Source organism: Grampus griseus (assembly GCF_964374135.1).
Source record: "Grampus griseus genome assembly, chromosome: 18".
NCBI lineage: Eukaryota > Metazoa > Chordata > Mammalia > Artiodactyla > Delphinidae > Grampus > Grampus griseus.
Genome location: NC_139012.1, coordinates 59,854,620 through 59,875,360, shown reverse-complemented (window position 1 = coordinate 59,875,360; position 20,741 = coordinate 59,854,620). Strand labels below are relative to the sequence as shown.

The following is a 20,741-nucleotide window of genomic DNA, read 5'->3' as shown; positions in this document are numbered from 1 at the left end:
CGTCTATAGCCAAAAGTTTCTCAGTGTATATATATATTTAAAACAACAATGCAAAGTTAAATCTATTTACTTGCTGCATGCAGGGCTGCTGGAGGTGAAAGTGTCAGGAGTAGGTAAGTGACGTAAACAGACCAAGTGACGTAAACAGACGTACATAGCTCTTGGGTTATTTCCCCTATATGGGTTGGGATTAGAAGGCAGATGTTTTAGGGAGATAATGAGTCAATATCTGTAGACACCACTCTACTGGTTCTATCAGGCAACAAGGTAATCAACATTCTGTTGCAGAAGAAACAGCATGAATGGCTCTTACACAAGAAAACTCAAATGAACTAGAAACCTGGAAAACTGAAAGTTACATAGGTTGAGCCTCTAGATTATCCTAATAGTAACCTACATCTTATTTACCAAAAATAAGTAAGAGCCACTTAAAAACATGACCAAGATTTATTTTTCACTCCCAAGGAAAAAGATACACAGTCCTAATGAAATGCGATGGAAACCCATTTTTGACTGCAAAGAAAGCTGCAGAGGACTCCTAACTCTCAGTGGTCAAGCAAAACAAACAACAAAAACCCTAAAAAATAAACGACATTATTATCTATCATAAATTAATGCTATACCTGGTTTACTGGGAATCCTGTCGTTTAAAGTTTGGCATATTGTTACACAGCACAAGCCCTGCTAGTTAGGTGCTACTCTTTGCACATTAAGATAATGCAACTGAGGCTTCCCTGGTGGCGTAGTGGTTGAGAATCTGCCTGCTAATGCAGGGGACAAGGGTTCGAGCCCTGGTCTGGGAAGATCCCACATGCTGCGGAGCAACTAGGCCCATGAGCCACAACTACTGAGCCTGCGTGTCTGGAGCCTGTGCTCCGCAACAAGAGAGGCCGCGATAGTCAGAGGCCCGCGCACCGCGATGAAGAGTGGCCCCCGCTTGCCACAACTAGAGAAAGCCCTCGCACAGAAACGAAGACCCAGCACAGCAAAAATAAATAAGTAAATTACTAAAAACTCCTACCCCTACCATCTTCTTTAAAAAAATAAAATAAAATAAAAAGATAATGCAACTGACAAGAGTGAAGGCTGCACAAAGGCTTGAACTTTGCAACTTTGTTTTAACAGTAGAGATAGATTTGATAAAACAGCTCCCCTTCTCTCCTGACATCCCAGATGTGAGTGAAGAATTTAGGAAACAAGGAGTCAAAATCTGGCCAGAGAAGTTGACAGTCACAGCAGCAAAGTCTAAAAGTTAGACCTTAAAATAGTTTTCTTCACTTCAGGGCTACTTAGTGCATTAATAGGCTACACTGTGTTGTGCTTAATCAGAGTCAATACAGAACACTGACCCATCCTCAGCAAACACTGACCTAATTTAATGGGCTAAAGACAGCAAACTTTGTATCTTGCTGGAGTTGCTCAGTGCTTCTCCTTAACTTTCTCCAGTGGCCTAACGTGAACAGGCTCAGTCAGCGCTGGGTAGCAAACCGAATGGCACCAATAACCCCCCAAACCTGCAAGGCGCTAATTTGTCCCAACCCCCAAACCTTTTCCACTTCCTTCATCCTTCCTCCTCCAAAATCTACGTCAATACCCGAAGAAAATATACCAACAAGTTTCCAAGTACCAAACAGTCAAAACGTATAAATGATGCTGTATAAATTATTTTAAGAAACCGAAACATCTTGTCCTACTGACATTCAGAGAAGTCTAGTGCCAAAAACGAAATTAACGGCACCACAAATGTATTAGAAAAGATATTTCTTCAATAATCTTCATGTGATTTACTTCAAAGGGTGATCAGAAAAGATCAAAGAAAAAAAACTGATGGAAATGCAAGCAGTTATTTTTTTTCATCGAATTTGATTATAACCTTTATAGTCAACCTACCTTAAATTTAAGTAAGTCAGCATCTGCAGATTAACGATGGCCTCCGGAATGACTCTGATACAATTATGATACAGATTAAGAATTTCCAGTGATACAAAATGGCACAATTCCATTGGAACTTCAACCAGTCTGTTTTTAGATAAATCTATAAGAAAAGGAAAAAATAGCTTGTCAATAACTCTTCAACATAATCTAATAAAATCTTATCAACTATCAATACTTCTTCCTTAACACATTTTAAAATAAACATTATGATCTACATTTAGATCAACACTATCATTTTTTGCACCATTGTTACTATGGCGTTGTGATTCCCGTTTCCTAGCGTTGTATAGCCCAATTCATATAGAAAAGCAAAAATACTGCTGAAACAGTTTTAGCTCTATTTTTTTTAATAAATTTATTTATTTTTTGCTGCGCGTGGGTTTTCTCTAGTTGTGGCAAGCGGGGGCTGCTCCTCGTTGCAGTGCACAGGCTTCTCATTGTGGTGGCTTCTCTTGTTGCAGAGCATGGGCTCTAGGCATGTGGGCTTCAGTAGTTGTGGCACGTGGGCTCAGTAGTTGTGGCTCACCGGCTCTAGAGCGCAGGCTCAGTAGTTGTAGTGCACGGGTTTAGCTGCTCCGCGGCATGTGGGATCTTCCCGGACCAGGGCTCGAACCTGTGTTCCCTGCATTGGCAGGCGGATTCTTAACCACTCCGCCACCAGGGAAGTCCTAGCTCTTTATATTAATTTGTAAATTCAGGCCAGGTATAAGGGCAACCGAATCAACATTTACTTTTCGCTCCATCTGAAAATTATTTTTCCCCTGGACAAATATGTAAAACTGAATACTTTAATATATCTGAATACACACAGTTACCTTAATATTTCATTTATTTAATTCAATTTTGCATTCATAACATATTATCTCTCAGAACATGTCTTTTATACCTTTCCCAAACAAACACACAGTAGATACTAAAGTATTTCATTCACTATAATTACTGAGCACGTACAATGTACAAGAAAGAGATAAATCAGTCGTGTCTATGAAGGATGGACACTATACCGCATGACCTTCAGTAAAACTGGCTCCCTCGCCAAGTGTACCAAAGACAGTAATAACGGTCTACAGAGTAATGTAAACATACAGTACAGTTCACAGTATCACCATCTCAACAATAAAAATATGGAATCGTCCTTAACATGGTAAACGTGATTGTGAAATGCCATGAAACGCTGAATATAAAAAAGAGCCACCAACTCTTGAAAACAGTAACTCAACAACAACAGAGCACCTCACCCTTATTTAGCAGGGGCTTCATCGGTATGAATTGAAGATGTTCAGTAAATAATACTTCAGATACACTTAAGGAATCACACTATGTGGGTGAGGGACTTAAATAGGTCACTATTATAATGAAATATAAGTCAAAAGGCTACCTCGCTGACTGACCTTCCAATAGATAAACACATAAATCAACAAAAACAGGTCTAGATTGCTTCAGAGGGGGAATTCCAGGAAAGTTTTAAGGGATAATTCTGATTAATATTTAAACCATTTCAAACCATATGAAAGGAAGGGAACTTTCCAAATTCTTATTTAAACAGCAAGGTACAATACTGATACCATCAACCAACAAAGAAAGTACACAAAAGGGAAACTACATATGAATCTCCTTTCCAAATACTGATGTGAATCCTAAATTAAAAATGAGCAAACAGGGCTTCCCTGGTGGCGCAGTGGTTGAGAGTCCGCCTGCCAATGCAGGGGACACGGGTTCGTGCCCCGGTCTGGGAAGATCCCACACGCCGTGGAGCGGCTGGGCCCGTGAGCCATGGCCGCTGAGCCTGCGCGTCCGGAGCCTGTGCTCCGCAACGGGAGAGGCCACAACAGTGAGAGGCCCGCGTACCAAAAAAAAAAAAAAAAAAAATGAGCAAACAGAATTAAGCACTTACATAAAAAGATTAACATACTATGATTAAGTGGGACTTATTCTAGGAATATAAGGATTTTTAAAAATTATTTCAACAGTTCATCATATAAAAAGAGTGAAATATGAAATAGTATATGACCATCTCTCCACTTTCATCCTTGTTTTCCCTTCCCCTTCTTCTATGATTCACACTGCAGTCAACTTCTTTTAAGGTCTCTGAGAATTTCAATAGGAAAATCACATGCAAAACTATCAGCTGTCCAGGGTCTGGCCAACAGTATCGCCCTAATCCTTTAATTGAACTATTTTGTATTTTTCCAGGAATTCTTTTTTTGATAGTATTATATTATCCACTATAAATAAAGTTATAAGGTGTTAATGGGGGGCACCTGTCAACGCCGGAACCTACAATGCTAGCCAAATGAACAGACCTCCGTGTCCACTGAGTCAGTGAGAATTTACCTATGCAACGCACCCCTATCATCCTGGGTTTGTGTACCGGTTTCTAAATTAAAAGGGAAGAAATCACAAAACCTACATGTAGCTTAGATTCTTTCAATGCCTGTATATCAATAGAAACAGATGCCTAGATTAAATTAAAACAAAGCTGAAAAACAGAAAGGAACAAAAGTTTTCCTTTCCTGTTTGTTTAGCATCACTACCCAGATTATTGACATTTTCATCAACATTTACTAAGTACATGATTTCTGCAGAAATGAAAAACACAGAGGGCTACTTTTAAAAAGTTTATCATTTGAAAACTGAAAGGCACAAACCCTGAATTGAACCATAAGGTAAAAGGTTCTAATTGTGCTTAAAAAAAAAAGTACAAATAAAGAGCTAAAATCCAGATGGGTAAATGTTATCATCCCTTGAGCACTTCCATCAAGCCAGGCATTATGCCTGGAGCTTTGCATCTAGTACCTCATTTAAACCAATGCAAGGAGCAGTGTCACCGCCAACCTAAAGATGAGGAAACTGGCTCAGAAAGCTTATGTGACTTGTCCAAAGCCACAGAAATAAGTAATCATACTCACACCTAAGTATGTCTAACTGCAAGGCCTGACTGAGTTCCGCACGTGAGACCACTCTGCAAGATCATGATGTGTCCCACAGCTAGATTATTAGGAAGATACGGTGATTAAATCTTCACTGCATTTTTATTTACCCAAAATGCAATAAAAACAGAGTCAACATGTTCTGTGTAAAGACTCAGAGGATAAGAAAGTTATAAACATTAAGTTCAAAAGAGAAAGTAATGAAAACAATATGTCACCTGATGGGCTAACTTCTGGAAGTGGCTATAGGAAACTTGGTAAGTAGAAACTCTGGCTTCAACTGCCAATTATCCTAATCTTACATAAGCACTCTCTTTCACTAAAGAGTTTAGAATGAGTTTTCAAATACGTGACTTACTTTTCCTGCTTGGGTCTGAATATCATTTAATTCTCATCTAACTTTCTTATTGGAAGAGAAAAAGAGGGTGCGAAAAAACGAGCAGGTTTGCTTTCCTATAATTGACTTAGGCTCACGCAGAAATCATCTTGGATCCTTGAGTATCCACTAACCCGCAATGGGAAAGATGCCCAGAAAGGCTGGGGAAGTCAGTCTGGATTAAGACGTTTTGACTTTGATAATCCAGAGTGGATAATCCGATTATAAACAATGGAACAAATGACATACCAGCTTGTTCAGAAGTCTTCCTATCAGCTGAAAGCAAAGAACTAAAATGGGGTCTGGTCCCTCTTTTAAAACACACACACGTACACACACACACACACACACACACACACACACACAGGAGGAGGAAGAGATCCAGGACTTAGTTGTAATTAAAGACGTGAGCAGACGGTCAGTTCATGGTGCCCACACAGATGTGAGTGTCCCTAACTGGGACTTTGAAAGGGCAGATCCATGCCAGAGACAGAGAGAGCTCAAGTAGCAAGCAGAAGCCTGGCTGTCCCGGTCATGACGACAGACAGACCAAGATGGGAGCAATGAAGGTTCTCCAACCCAGGAAAGACAGAAAGAATAAGAGCTCAAAGATAACAGGCAAGTGTTAAGGAGGCAATCTGTATCTTTAGTTTGAAATACAACCCAAACCAGCTTGGGCAAACGGGTCAGGAGCTGTGAGAAGCCCCGTACTTTCCGAGTGATAGAAAGATAAGTAAGCTTTTAAACTAGAGATAAACAGTGATGAGGAATTTGTGTTTCTTTTTGTTGTTTATTTCTCTAATTTTGTTATAAATACATGGAGGTATAAATGAACCCACTTATGAGCTATTTCCCTAAATAAAGTATTCGCCTAGCATTTCTCAATCTCGTTGGTATACTGGAATCACTTTTAAAAATCCTGAAGTCTGGGGTCCATGGCCAGAAGTACTAGGGTGTGACTTGGGCATCCCTGTATATCCAGTTGATTCCCACTATCCCAGGGGAAACACCGGTGATGCACCCTCTCAGCTTCCTACCTAAAGCAAGACCCACCAACAGGTGGCGCTCTCCTAGGAGCAGGCGATCAGGCCCGGGAAGGGTCCGGTTCAGACAACAGGCTTGGGAAAGAAGGCCTGTGCCAATCCAGGGTTAACCACTGCTCAATGAGATTCTTACTCTAAATTCCAACTCAACTGTTTTTTGGATACAATCAGAGCAACAAAAATCCGATCTGCAACGGAGTTTTCATATCATCGGTTGGCTACGATCAGAGAAAATTTGGTTTTTTCCTCACTGAATCTTCACCATAACCTAGGGAGGCAGGTGCTGTTATAACTCCCTGGTATGTGTGGACACCAAGGCCCAGAGAGGTTAGGTAACTTGCCTGAGGTGACAGAGCTAGTAAGTGGCAGAGGCAAGAACTGAACCAGTAGGTAGTTCTGAACCACTGCCGGGTCGGCCTTGCAGGACTGCGATTAGGGAAGGTCAGGTGTTCTTGTGCGTATCTCTAATTTAAAAAACAATAATAATAACAGATCCGTTTCTGGTGCCTGATCAGGAGGCATTAAATGATCCCAAAGCTCTGGACTAAAAGTAGGTGATCTTTGACCAGGTCCTAATATTTTCTCCAGGAAGAAGAGCACGTGTCATGGTGCCCGCTTGCCCACCCCCAAGCTGGACTCCGTCCTTCCTTGCTGGAAACCTGCCCGGCGGTCTAGCCTGGCCCTGGGGAGCGGGGTCCACCGCAGCTCTGGGCAAACAGCCGGGCAGCAAACCGGAACTCCAGAACCACGTCCTCCTCGTGTCTGCTTCTTAATTGAAACGTTCACATGAGAGCAGAGCAGCCAGAAATAAAACAATAAGTTTCGACCCGGCCAAAACAAGCTTTGCAAAGCCCTAAAATAAAGTAGCCAAAGGAATAAAAATGAGCAGAGGAGGGTAGAAAAACAGTCAGTGGAATCTGGTATGCAGTCAGCACCCTCAGAGGCACCATGTTGTTTTTGTATAAAAAAGGAAAGTGATGCCTCAGGAGGGACTGGACGGGGCCTCCCACTCTCCACCGACGACATGCTGAGCTATCAGCCGCCACAGCCGCCAGCAGAAGCCTAATGGACCAGCACAGCTGGCAACCTAATTTGCAACGTCTTGCTTTCTGGTCAGAAGAAAAGGCCTGATCACTGGCGGTCGAATCATGCCCAGTTCCGAAAGGACCAAATGAGACATGTTTTGAGTTGAAGGATAAACATGTTATCATGGAAGTTTAATTTTAGCCTATTGGCACCTATCATGATGTCTCAATAACTGGGTGAAATATGTGTCCTTGACATATAAATCTAACCCCCTGACCCACAGACAAGCATATGGGACCCAATGTCTTCCTTGTACTGAAGGGACACTCTGTGCCAGGCCATCTGCACCCTCTTGCTCGGTCCCTCCTGGGTCCACTGTTCAGAGATAATGCTTGGGTGGAAGGATGGTCTGGGGCCGCTTGCCCTGTCTGGACAATCCATATCCCTTTTCTTCTAGGTAGGCAGGGGTCTCTCCAGAAGAATCTCAGCTATATCCTTCTGCAGGGGAGCGCTCCCCAATGTCCTGGGTGTCGACTGCCCCTCCTCTTTCAGCACAGACGCCCCGCCCAGCCCCGTGATTCAGCCCCCACGGGGCACTCCCGGGACAATTGCACATTTGGAAATGCTCTGGAGTGAGGGAGCCTGCTCCAGGCAGTGAAGCAGAGCCCGTGGGCTGACTCATCCTTGACTCTGGAGCTAAAACCACCAGACACTTCCAGTGTTAAACAGGCAGAACTAGTAAGAGGATTCATAAAAGTTTCGAGTGAGTCAGCCAAGATTTCACGCTACATCTCTAAGAGATCAATAAAAAAAACCTTGTCAAACACTAGAGACTTGTTAAACAATTCCTCCGTATGAACCATGACGTCTTCCCTGATGACCTACTTAAAATGTCAGCATGTCCATCGTAACCCCCCTCCCTCTGTTCTACATTTTCTTTTTTGTCTTAGCACTTGGATAACCTTCTAAAATAGCATACAATTTACTCATGTATTTTGGTTGTTACTGGAATGAAAGTCCCATGAAGGCTGGGATCTTTACATTGTTCACCGGTAGACAGGAAGAGCTTAATAAATATTCACTGAGTAAATGTGGCAGGAAAGCAGATTCTTAGGTCAGACAGCTGGAGTTCAAATCCTGATCCCACCACTTAGTGTGCAGACTTGGAAATAATTACTTAATTTCTCTATGCCGCAGTTTCTTTGCCTGTAATGTGAGGATAATAATAGTACTGGCTCCGCTGAATTATTGGAAGGATTAAATGAGATGATACATATAAAGTCCTTAGAGCAGCACCTGGCACAGAGGGAAGGACTCTAAGAATAGTCTCTATCATTATGTTAGCTAATGCTGGGTTCCAAATGCAGTATTTCTAGCAAGAAAGAAGGCCTGGGCTGGGAAGGAGTTTAAAATCTAGCTGACAAGCACACGAAGCACACCATATGTACAAATGCCTCATGATAATAATAAATCAGAGATGAAAGAATATAAAAAAAAATTGTGTATTATGAGTGAAAAACCTATAAGTTGGTTTGAAGGCTCCTTTTCCCAAGCTGAAGGAGGAAATAAGATATAGAAATTAGTCTTGGGAAATGCCAAAAAGGATATAATGACAGCCTCTTGGCCTGGTGATTTTATTAGCAGCTGATACCTATTGAGCCCACAAAATACTAAAGAGGTAATTACCTATAGGTGGCCTTTTCCTGAACAACTGCATTACTGAAATGTTGATAGCAAAAACTGATTTCTTTATTGTACTTCTTCTATCCAAAGTGTTGCCAAAAAAAATGAGGAAATCATATTTTAAAAGACCACCGCAGATGGAATTGGCGGGTGGCGGGAAATTCCTGTTCCAAAGTATAATCATTTTACTTAAAGAATCTCTGAAAGGCTCACTCAGAAGCTTTTACTCTTAAACACAATTCTAACAAAAGCTATTATTGACTGTTTCAGTCCCACTGCATTTCAGAAGCAACAAATAGATTTTTTAAAGGGAGGTAGCCATAAGAAAGTGTGCTTCTAAAAAAAAAATAGTAACAAAGAGTGAAATATACAGACATATTAAAATTTAAGTATTTTAAATGTAATGGTCAGAGCCCTTCTAAATATTATAGCACAATGTACTAGTAGGACCGAAATAATACTCACAATGCTGAATAACCTAGCAATAGTTAACATATTTGGGAATTAAACTGTCTTTTTTTTTAATTTATTTATTTATTTTTGGCTGCGTTGGGTCTTTGTTGCTGCTCACGGGCTTTCTCTAGTTGCGGTGAGCTGGGGCTACTCTTTGTTGTGGTGCGCGGGCTTCTCATTGCTGTGGCTTCTCTTGTTGTGGAGCACGGGCTCTAGGCGCGTGGCCTTCAGTAGTTGTGGCGTGCGGGCTTCAGTAGTTGTGGTGCGTGGGCTCAGTAGTTGTGGCGCACGGGCTCTAGAGCGCAGGCTCAGTAGTTGTGGCGCACAGGCTTAGTTGCTCCGTGGCATGTGGGATCTTCCTGGACCAGGGCTCGAACCCGTGTCCCCTGCATTGGCAGGCGGATTCTTAACCACTGCGCCACCAGGGAAGCCCTAAACTATCTTTCAAATGTTCTGTTCAAGAGAGCAGGGCAGTGTCTATTTTTAATGTTTTTGTGTAAAATTACTCAAAACAAAAACATTTTAGGTGGTTACAGTTTCTCTGAAATGACCCATTCCCTAGTGATTCTGTTTAGCTAATGAATCATTTCCCATTTGCTTAAACAGAACTTTTGCTCTGAGACATAATAAAAACAGCCCATCAACAGTAATAATCTTTAAAATGAGAAATACTAATTTGAAAGGAAAATACTAATTTTCTCATAGAACATGGTTGCTTTAAGTAGCATTATTTGCAGTAGTCAAAAGGTAGAAATAACCCAAATCTCCAACAAGGATGAATGGATAAGCAAAATGTGGTCTATACATACAATGGATTAGCATTCAGCTTTAAAAAGGGAGGAAAGTTTGCCATATGCTACCACATGTCCTTGAGGACATTATGCTAAGTGAAATACGCCAGTCACAAAAAGACAGATACTGTATGATTCCACTTACACGAGGTTCCTAAAGTCGTCAAACTCAGAGAGACAGAAAGTAGAATGATGGTTGCCAGAAGCTGGGGGAAGGCAGGATGTTAAGTTATTATTTAGTAGGTACAGAGTTTCAGTTTTGCAAGGTGAAAAGAGTTCTGTGGATGGACGATGGTGACAGTACGCAACAACATGAATGTACTTAATGCCACTGAACTGGGCCCTTAAACATGGTTAAGATGGTAAATTTTATGCTACATGTTATTTTATCACAATTGAAAACAAAGAATGCTTTTTAAAATGGTCACAAAATACAAACATTATCCTGGAACTTACAATTTCCCAGAATAACAGAAATGACTTACCATGCCAGGCTGGAAGCCTGAGTGAAGGGGACAACTTTGGGGAATTACACAGGGACAGATGGCGCATCTACACCATCAACGTTATTAGGCAACTCTATGACCAAGTACCACTAAGTCAGCACTGACCTTACCTAACAGTGTTCTCTACCTCCACCCACTGATCCACATACACGTATACACTCATCACACTGCCAACCATTGTTATGTGCTTGATACAACTGCACCTCATAAATGCTGGGAAGAAGAGTGAATAGCAGTGCCTGGAACTCAACAAATGACAGTTGAGAAAAGAAATAAATCAGGGCATGGCTTCGGCTTTAACAATCTCACAGAGCAGAAAGGAAGAGAGACGCAGAGCCCCATGGTAAAATTCTAGAGAGACATGTGAGAAGAAGCACAGTCACAGATAACCGCAGGAACGGGGGTCCCCGAGGGTGCAGAGGAGCCCAAAGGAGACACGGCATGGGGCTCTGCTGAGACCCTAGGCGGGGAAAAGAGAGTGTGCAGGCCAGCCCCCTGGCAGGTCAGACTAAGGGCAACTGCTCAGGTGCTGTGAGCGGGGCAGGAACCCTTGGGTTCTCTGGGGTGCAGGAGGGAGAACAGAGTCTCTGGAGCTTTCCCTGTGAGGTTCTAGAGCTCAAAGAGCACTTCAGTAAAGCACCTGATAAAGTATTTAAAATGAAACAAATACCTTGCTGCTGGACTAAAGTTGAGCAGCTGGTGACAATCACTCACCAGCCAGTTCATGGACAGTCTCTGTCACATTGTAACTAGAGGAAAACTAGTTACTAGTGATTAAGGGACCTGGCAAGGGCTGCACAATGAGTAAATGGGGAATGCAAAGAGAGTGAGTCCCAAGGGCTCTAAGGGCTCAAACTCACATAAGTGTATTGGAGTTAAAGGAAGAGAGTGGACTTTCTGTGAACAGAGCAGAAGACAGAGTGGCCAACCTTGAACTCCATGGCCTCAGTCTGCCTGGAGTTTACTATCATTCCAGGTTTATTACCCAGAATGAAACAAGGTACAGTTGTGAGTTGATTACATAAATATTAACCTCAACCAGGGGCTTCCCTGGTGGTGCAGTGGTTAAGAATCTGCCTGCCAATGCAGGGAACACGGGTTCAAATGCTGGTCCGGGAAGATCCCACATGCCGCAGAGCCACTAAGCCCATGCACCACAACTACTGAAGCTTGCGCGCCTAGAGCCCGGTGCTCCGCAACAAGAGAAGCCACTGCAACGAGAAGCCCGCACATTGCAACTAAGAGTAGCCCCCGCTCGCCGCAACTAGAGAAAGCCCATGCGTAGCAACGAAGACCCAAAACAGCCAAAAATAAATAAATAGATAAATAAATTTATTTTAAAAAAAAATTCTCAACCATAAAACAAATGTTATTTGCTGAAAGAGAGCCCTTTATAATAAAAAGACCTTACCATAATTTTTTTCCAGGATTTTTACCTTTGTTAGCTTTTGAAATCAAATATACTGTGAAAGAGTCTACAGAACGTCAGAAAACCATAAGCATCAATTAATTAGATTCTTTTATTATATATTTTAAAAATAGCAACTAAAAACATTAGGAAAGTTAATATTACCCCCCCAAGGTAAAGAGGATGGAATGCTTTTGTATTTTTTATTATTGATTTGGTCTCTCATTAAAAGGAGGTTTCTAGAGGCAAATCAAATATTTCGGTTTTTGCAATGTAATAATCTCAGGCATGAGACCGTGTACGATCTTTAACCATCAAAGATAAAATTATTGACCCTCCAAGAGACTTTCTAACTGGCATGGAAACACTTTAGTACATTTTTAGAGAGGTCTAAGATAAAGAAATGAATCTTTCCTTTTATTAACTCTGAACTAAATCACAGTTCTACTAACCAGATAATCCATGATTCAAGTTCCCCAAATACTTGTGTTAAACATCAAGGAGAGTGAGGGTAACAGCCATCACTTTGAAATAGAAATCATACAGAATTCAAAATTTATATCATATGGTATCAATTATATCAGTGGTTGATTAATCTCAAATGAGACAAAATTTTAAAAGCTACCCACAAGTTCTGAGCCAGTTTCAACATATTGCTGATAATGTCAAAGGAGAAATCATTATCACAAACTTAATTTAAAAAAAAAAACCCTTAAAGACATTGCTAGTGATATTTTTAAGCAGATATGATTCAAGAAATCTAAAGTTACTGTAATATTTAAATGTAATATTCCAGAAGAAAGCCAGTCTTATACATCAGTCTATTTGAAAATCCATAGTAATCTTCTAATACATAATAAAAACATTATTTTTACCACTAATGATATTTTATGTGTATAAAAATGCTCAGAGCAGCCTTAAATTATTGTTTCATTTGTCTGTCCTTCTTTGAAAATAGACACATTATTTGGGGGAATTTTAAATTCAACTTTGTTATCTTTTGGATAAAACTGAAACTTGAAATTTCAAATGAAGCCTATAGTTTTAAGAGAGGGAAAAGGACAATTCATTATGCTTCTCTGTTTGGGAAAGCTTCTTCGCAACAGAGTCACTCAACAAATACTTTTTGTGCACCCACTGGGTACCAGTGGAATAGTTCTGAGCAGTGGGCAAAAAGCAGTGATCACTGGCAAAATCCCCGCCCTCCAGAGCTTACATTCTAGTGGGGTGTGACCTAAACAAAACTAACAGAGAAAAATAAAGTAGAATAAAGAAATAGGAAGTCCGGAGCAGGGGACTGCAAATTTGAACAGGATGACCAGGGAGAATTCACCAATAAAGTGAAAATGAGTGAAGAGTTGAAGGAAGGAAGAGAAGAAGTCATGGGAATATCTGGGGAGATAAGCCTCTCCCCAGGATGAACAGCAAATGGAACAGCCCTAAGGTGGGAGGAGGGGCCACACGGCAGGGACACCGGGGAACCTTGTGGGGCTCCAGCAGAGGGAACCAGTGTGATGATCTTAAGAAGGTGGAGGTGGCAGCCTTCCATAGGGACGTGGACAATTCCTCTCCAGCAACGGAGGTAAGGCAGCGAGCAGATCTGGGCACAGATGCAGATAACTGAGTGGATAGGGTGGTGGGCACACAGCGACGTTCCCTTCTGATTGTCTGCAAGCCCAAATAGCTGAGAGGGAAGGAGGGAGGAGAAGATGTTAACGGTTTTAGGAGAGACAAAGTCTGAAGTCGTCAATAAGAGAGCAAGAAAGTGACAGCACTGGAGAAACATAGAGTGAGCGCCGGTGGTCGTGAACTGAAAGTGAGACGGCTGGGACAGCCACAGTGCATACAAGTGCCCAAGAGAAGGTGCATATTTCACTGTGTTCATTTGGTCATGTCCAACCTCAGTACCTTTGCCTATCAAAAAGCTCAACATAGAGATGAAAAAAAAAGTATTGGCTTATAGTTTGCAGCTCTGGTCCCCGAGTACGTATCTAACTGGAGAGAGCCAAGCAAAGCCACCACAGGTGAGCCTACTCAGCGGTAAGTCACAGATGCTGGCCAGGTGGGGTGGGGGTGGGGGACTCCCAAGGCTGTGTGGCATCTTCCCTATCCCTTCCCACCACAAGTAAAACCATCTACACTCACTCAGTCATTTTCTGGATGTCTCTACAAGCTGGGCACAACATTCCAGATGTTGTATAGAGCAACATGAATTGAACACTCAATTCATAACCACAAGTAACTCAGGGTCTAACAGGGGAGGAAGAGAAATCAAAGAAAATGTACAATGAATTAGATCTATTTTTATCAGCATGGTTAAATATCAATTCTGTCTGAAAGGCTGAGAAAGGCTTCAAGGAGGCATTGACCTGTAAGCTGAGTCTCTGGACAAGTGTCTGGGAGACCACCAGAGGCAGGGCGGGTAATTCGCTCCAGACCAACAGGCGCAGCCCACTTGAAGAATGGAGGGACAGGGTAGCTCGCTGAGGAACTGTCACTGGCATTATGGCTGGGGCACGTGGGGTTGATGTTCAGCAGGGATGCATGGTTAAAAAGAGTGACGACAAAAATCCAGGTGAGAAATGAGAAGGGCCGGAAGTAAGGCAAAGACGTTCGATAGGGAAGAATGGTCATCAGCACCGTCGTCATCCTCACCATCACCACCACCATCAACAGGAGGGAATGGATAAGGGAGACATTTATGAGGCAGAATTGGCAGTGCTTAGTGCTCTGTTAAATATAGAAAGTGAAGAGAAAGAAAGAGCTGAGGGCATCTTGGGGTTTCTGGCTTGGGTAAATGCCCGGAAGCATGCTACTTGCTCAAAAAAAGAACTAGGTTTGTGGGCAATGGTGGGAGAGGAGAGTCATGCTGAGTTTAGTCTTTGATACATTGATCTAATATATCTACGGAGCAACAGCGTGGTCTGTTGACCATTGGATTTTGGGTCTGGAGCCCATAAGAAAGGTCTTGGCTAAAATGTACGTTTGGAAGACATCGGCATATAAGTAAGGAGTGGTCATATATGACATTACCCTGGAAAAAAGTGAAAACTGACAAAAGAAAATGAGCTAGCAAAGGATCTCCAGCAGCTGCTACCATAAAGCCAATGTCCTTCTCTTTCCAATCACAACTTCTTGAAACCCAAAGGCTTGGTTCCATGGCCTGAGAGCCATGATGAATTCTGGAATTCAGACTTTTTGAACCAAAATCCAGCGTTATTTCCACTATAGCATTCTGTCCCGTGTGTTACTGTACAGTTCAATGATAATGATAGTTTTATACTGACACCCTGACCAAGTGTGTGTAATATGATGACAGCATTTAATTGCTACATTATCACTCACCTTTTAGGAACCAATCATGATCCATGCTTTAGAAATGAGTGTCCTTTCAGTTATACTTAGGGTCACGATCAATTCCTAAAACAACAAAAATACTGTAGGCTAAACTACCAAGGCAATTGAGAAATTTGACTCCTTCCAGAAACACTTACTTGGGCAATTTTTTTTCTTAGCGCAAGAATACGAAACAAAGTGTGGACTGTCTACAAAGTGCCTGATTTCCAATTTTTAAAGTTCACACTTAGCTAGGGCAGCACGGATAAGAAAGGCATTTTTGTGATGGTGACTGAATATAGTATATTCCATTGTAGGAACATGAATTTTAAGTCTAGAAATAGTTTCAGATGATTTCTGTATCCTTTTTACAGATCTAGCTGGAAGCTTCTTGCTGAACCAAAAAGTAATAAGATTGTTGATAATGAAACAGAAACTGCTTCACATTATCACTTATTAGAAACTATAATAGAAATGCAGTTTATCTAAATTATTTAAGAAAATATATTTAACTGGTATGTTATTTTCAAATATATGGTTTCGGGAAGATTTAAATGTAAACAAAATGCTCATTTTTTTGAGACTTCTTTTTCCTCTCATTCTGGTCAATTCACTTCACCTACAATTCATGCATGACAAATAACTGTTGCTCACATTCTTGTAAAGCAAGAGCTTTTTATCCAAGGTTCTGAAAAGAGCTAGTGTGCATGGACTATATTCAGAAGTCTACCCACTTTCAGCCTCTCGAATTATGCTTTAAACTTGAAATCAACATAGGTTTCTATCTTTTCATTATTAATTGCTTCACAAACAATTTGAAATCTAAATCTTAGAAAATCTTTTTTTTCCTCCTGAAGTTCAAACCGCACATTAGTCCCATGCTAAAGTGGACACAAAAATGATGGATGCAAAATTATTCACTGTCTGTCATGAGAAGTCTCTGATCTTCACACTGAGTCAGTGGGCAGTAACTGCCCCACCTAAGCGTTCATACATATATATGCACCACACATACGGCACTAGTTCATCGATGGTTCCTACCAGCAAATGTGGGCCCTGCCAGTACTGTAAGTCACCATGGCCACTAATCATTATTGAGCACTTACTGTCTCCCAGCCACATCGATTGTTTTCTATGAGCTTATCAGCTCATAAAAACTTAATGGGGATGTTATGCCCACTGGATAACAGTTTCTCAGATGAAGAAACTGAGACAAAGAGGGGTAAAATAATTTGATCCATAATAAATGTACTTAATGCCACTGAATTGTACACCTCACAGTGGTTAAAATGGTAAACTTTGTTACATAATATTTCACCCCCAAAATCATTTAAAATATCATTTAAAAAAGAATAAACAGCCAGAGACAAACCTGACTCCTTCTACCAAAATTAATTCCAGGTAGATTAAAAATTTAACAGTAAAAAGAAACAAAAGTACTAGAAAAAAAAGTTGCAAAGCTGAGATTCAAACCCAAATAATCTAGCTTCAGAGTCCAGGCTACATGCTAATGGTCTTCCACAAATTGCTATTTTATGGGAAAAACTACCCAAAGTGCTATTTTATAGACCACCCTCATCATCATCAAATTAAGTTTCGTAATAACTCAATAGCACCGCATGGCTTGCTGGAAAAATATGGAATGCACTGGGCAGGTCTATCTTCCGAACATGAGGGGCAAACCCCAACACAAGGTTGGAAGCCACCTAGAAAGCCTCAACATTGTAACAAGTTGTTCATTCCAAGGGAGACTGCCAAATGCACTCGAGAATCCACTTTTGGAAGCTGTAGTTTAGGGGGAAATGTTTGCTATGGAAAGGATGCAGAAAATAATCACATGCATGTTCTAAGAGACCACATGCATACAGCGGAGAACAAACAAAATTACAGTTTTCCAAAATACCTCGGAGTTGAAAGCTTGCAAAAAGCCTCAAAACTTTACTGCAGATCTAAAATAGGAAGGAGAGGATAGATCCCAAGCTGAGGTCTCCTGGTGGCCTTCAGACAGAAAGAGTCCCAGACCTAGGGAGCAGAACTGGAAGGGAGCTAGAGAAAACCAGAGAAAAGCAGAGCTCCCCAAAGCCTGCAGTTTCATAAATGTCTTCTGTAAACGACTGCCCACCTCATTTATTTTACCATCTATCACATATTAAGTTAATTAGAACTTTCTCGTCATTGTTCTAAATATCAGTTTAAATGCACTTGAAAAAGGAAGAAAAGTCAAAACGCCCCTCTCCCCATGCATTTCAAAGCTTCGATGCTGAGTATAATTTCCATCTGACAAACAATGCGGTCCTTTCCCAGTCCCAATTTCTTAACGCACACGAAAGCCTGGCAGAGAACAACTGATCGAGAAACAGAAGGGACTGCTGGGTGGAGCTCTCATCAAATTGTGGGACTGCTGAGATGCAGTTAAGTGAACCTTGGATTCTTGGACAACGGCTCATCTTATGATGACTGGCATACAAGATAAGACAAAATACATTTCCATAGAATTAGTCAAAATAAAAACAAGTGAGATGTGAAAAGTAAAAGACAGACATGGGATACAGACCCAGAGAAGACAGTTTTCACTGGTACTGTCTTATTAATTGGGGAAAGATGTCTTTTCTTCCTACAAAGGATCCTATCCGGGTCTCACCAGTTTGCTGTTCTGCTCACTGATTTTGCCCAGCTTTGAAACCCTCGAAAAGCTCTGCAACGTGGTCCCTGGCCTTTCTTCGTTTCCTTAGCTTACCAGGAACACGGCATTAAAGTTCTTAGGAAAGGCCTCTGCGCTATCTTTACTTTCTGGTACTGGCAGATATTCAGCCCAGGCCCCTGTCACATTCACAGTGAATAAGACATTCAAAATACTTTGTAAAAATTACTCTATGGGTAATGCAATGGGTATGTTCAGTGATGTTTAGTGGCATCGGCATCACTAGCTATTGTCTGTCGCTACCCGGCATTTTCTGTCATGTGAATTAGACAGGCAAGAGGGGACTGGCTGAGCACAAAGTGGGAGTCGCACTCGTTCATACACGTTTGCCCCACATCACTGCTTTGTACGTGCAAGTGACAGCAGCTGGACACGAAGTGTAAGATGAAGCAGACACTCCGTGTAGCACCAGAGCCCGCTGTGCCCGATGCCCCCCGTGGTCTGCGCCTGCTGGACCTCGCGTCTTAGGTGTCCCTCTGCCATTCACTCTGTGGGAATCTCCCAGAGCTCTGGGCTTTTCTCTTGCTCCCAATACCCACCAGTCTCACCTCCTTCCCTACGTCCCCTTCCATCAAGCAGCCTCACATCTTTTCATAAGTTAAAGTCATATTTACCAAAGGGTGTCTGTAGACAGTAGGAATTTAATATGTCTTCTGAATTGTGCTTTTTATTCAGGTTTTTACTGTTGCTGTCAGTGCTCTAGTTGCAAATTAGCATAGATTTAGAGTGGTCAGCCGGATTCTCTATTTTCTGCAAGCCGTATTCTTTTGAATGCATGATTTTGTGGAACTTGAGGTTTTCAGGAATATGTGTATAAAGCTTTCACTGAGATACCTGTCATGGTAATTCAGTCCACAGAAACTGAAAGAGAAAATAATGCAGGCGCTTCAAAGATATCACATGGGGCTTCCCTGGTGGCGCAGTGGTTGAGGGTCCACCTGCTGATACAGGGGACACGGGTTCGTGCCCCGGTCCGGGAGGATCCCACATGCCGCGGAGCGGCTGGGCCCGTGAGCCATGTCCGCTGAGCCTGCGCGTCCAGAGCCTGTGCTCCGCAACGGGAGAGGCCACAACAGTGAGAGGCCCACATACCGCAAAAAAAAAAAAAAGGATATCACATGGGTCCCAAAACTACAGATGAAAAGGAAAACCTAGAAAGAAAAAAATTATATTTAGCTCTTTAAAATGAGCTATTGTTGTAAGTGACCAACAACCAGGGGTCATGTCTAGCCAGGAATGGTATTGGCAGCTCCCGTGGAAAAGGAGCCTGGACGCTGCATCCTTCTTGATCTTTGCCGTGTGTGTGTGTGTGTGTGTGTGTGTGTGTGCGTGCGCACGCGCGCATACACGCGCCCTAGTGGAAGGTGGACCAGGTTGAGAAGGAGGGAGAAGGGGAGAGAAAGACCGCGGGAAAACAGTAGACCAGGCAGTGACCTAGCAATACAATAAAACACTGGACAAAGTCCCCAACTCCGCCTCTCACGTGTTACAGGGACTTGCATGGTTCATTTAATCCTCTGGGCCTCAGTTTCCCCATCTGTCAAATAAAAATCCTGTCTTATCTAAAACTCTATGATACTAAACAAAAGGAAAGAGTTAGAACAGAGCCATGCCTTCTCACTACCTTAGTTCCCAGGGAGATGGACCTGTCATCACGTTTACATTTACAAACACCGGAATACAGAGAAGCACGCAGACGCTGAAGACCAGAACGTTACTATCAAATTTCAAATATACTTTCAGACACGGGTCAGCTGCATTGAACTGAATCTTTCCAATTGGCCAAGAGAAACTGCTATTATTTCTACTTTTCCCCTTTTTCCAAGCAGTATGCTTACGAGTAAATGACAGAAACAAAACCCAAACCTAAGCCCGTCTGACTCCAAATCTAGAGTTTATTCCGTTTTACCATCTGTCTATAGAAAAGATGCATGGGTTATATGAAAACTCCCAACCGTTCCTCAAACATTAATTTGAGATAAAAACATGAAAAAATTAAAGGAAAACACTACCTGGTGTTTATTTAATTTACCATAAAACAGGAAGTCAGGATTTTAAAATCACTTTCACTTTTGTTTTTGTTCTGGGGAGTTCTCTTTCTTTTGCTTCTTCTGCGTAAACCCACTGCTAGGGGCAAATAATGAAAGAAAGCAAAGAAAAGCAAGAATGGCTATTTATTTGCTATATTAACATATGTCCTCTTTCCACCCATCTCAGCACATGAAAAGGGCTAAAACTGATCTAACGAAAATTGAGTCTAACATCACATGGTTTACACATAATATCTCATTATCCAGGTTGCCAGGCTTAAAATGTAATTACATAGAAACTAACCAACAAACAAAGGAAGTCATTCTACTTCGCAACTCCTTGAATGACCCAAGGAGCCACTGTTTTAGGGTGATCTGTTCCACAGAGGAGGAAAGCTGGAACACAGAGGTCCGCAGAGGATGTGAGGGGAGTTTGGAAGCAGGCGGTCCTAATGGGGACTGAGGAGACAGGGAAGAGGAGACACTTAAGCTTAAACCCCACATGACAATAGGGCATCACTGA

General features: G+C 41.8%; 1 protein-coding gene across 4 annotated transcripts in view; it reads right to left on the bottom strand.

The window, feature by feature from the left end:
• LRCH1 (leucine rich repeats and calponin homology domain containing 1) overlaps positions 1–20,741 on the bottom strand; it is a 189,686-nt gene that overhangs the window by 96,486 nt on the left and 72,459 nt on the right. For all 4 annotated transcript variants that reach the window (XM_082675772.1, XM_082675773.1, XM_082675775.1 and 1 more), the window contains exon 2: positions 1,891–2,035. In XM_082675772.1, the coding sequence (XP_082531898.1) occupies positions 1,891–2,035 (145 nt within the window). The remainder of the gene's footprint in view (positions 1–1,890; positions 2,036–20,741) is intronic.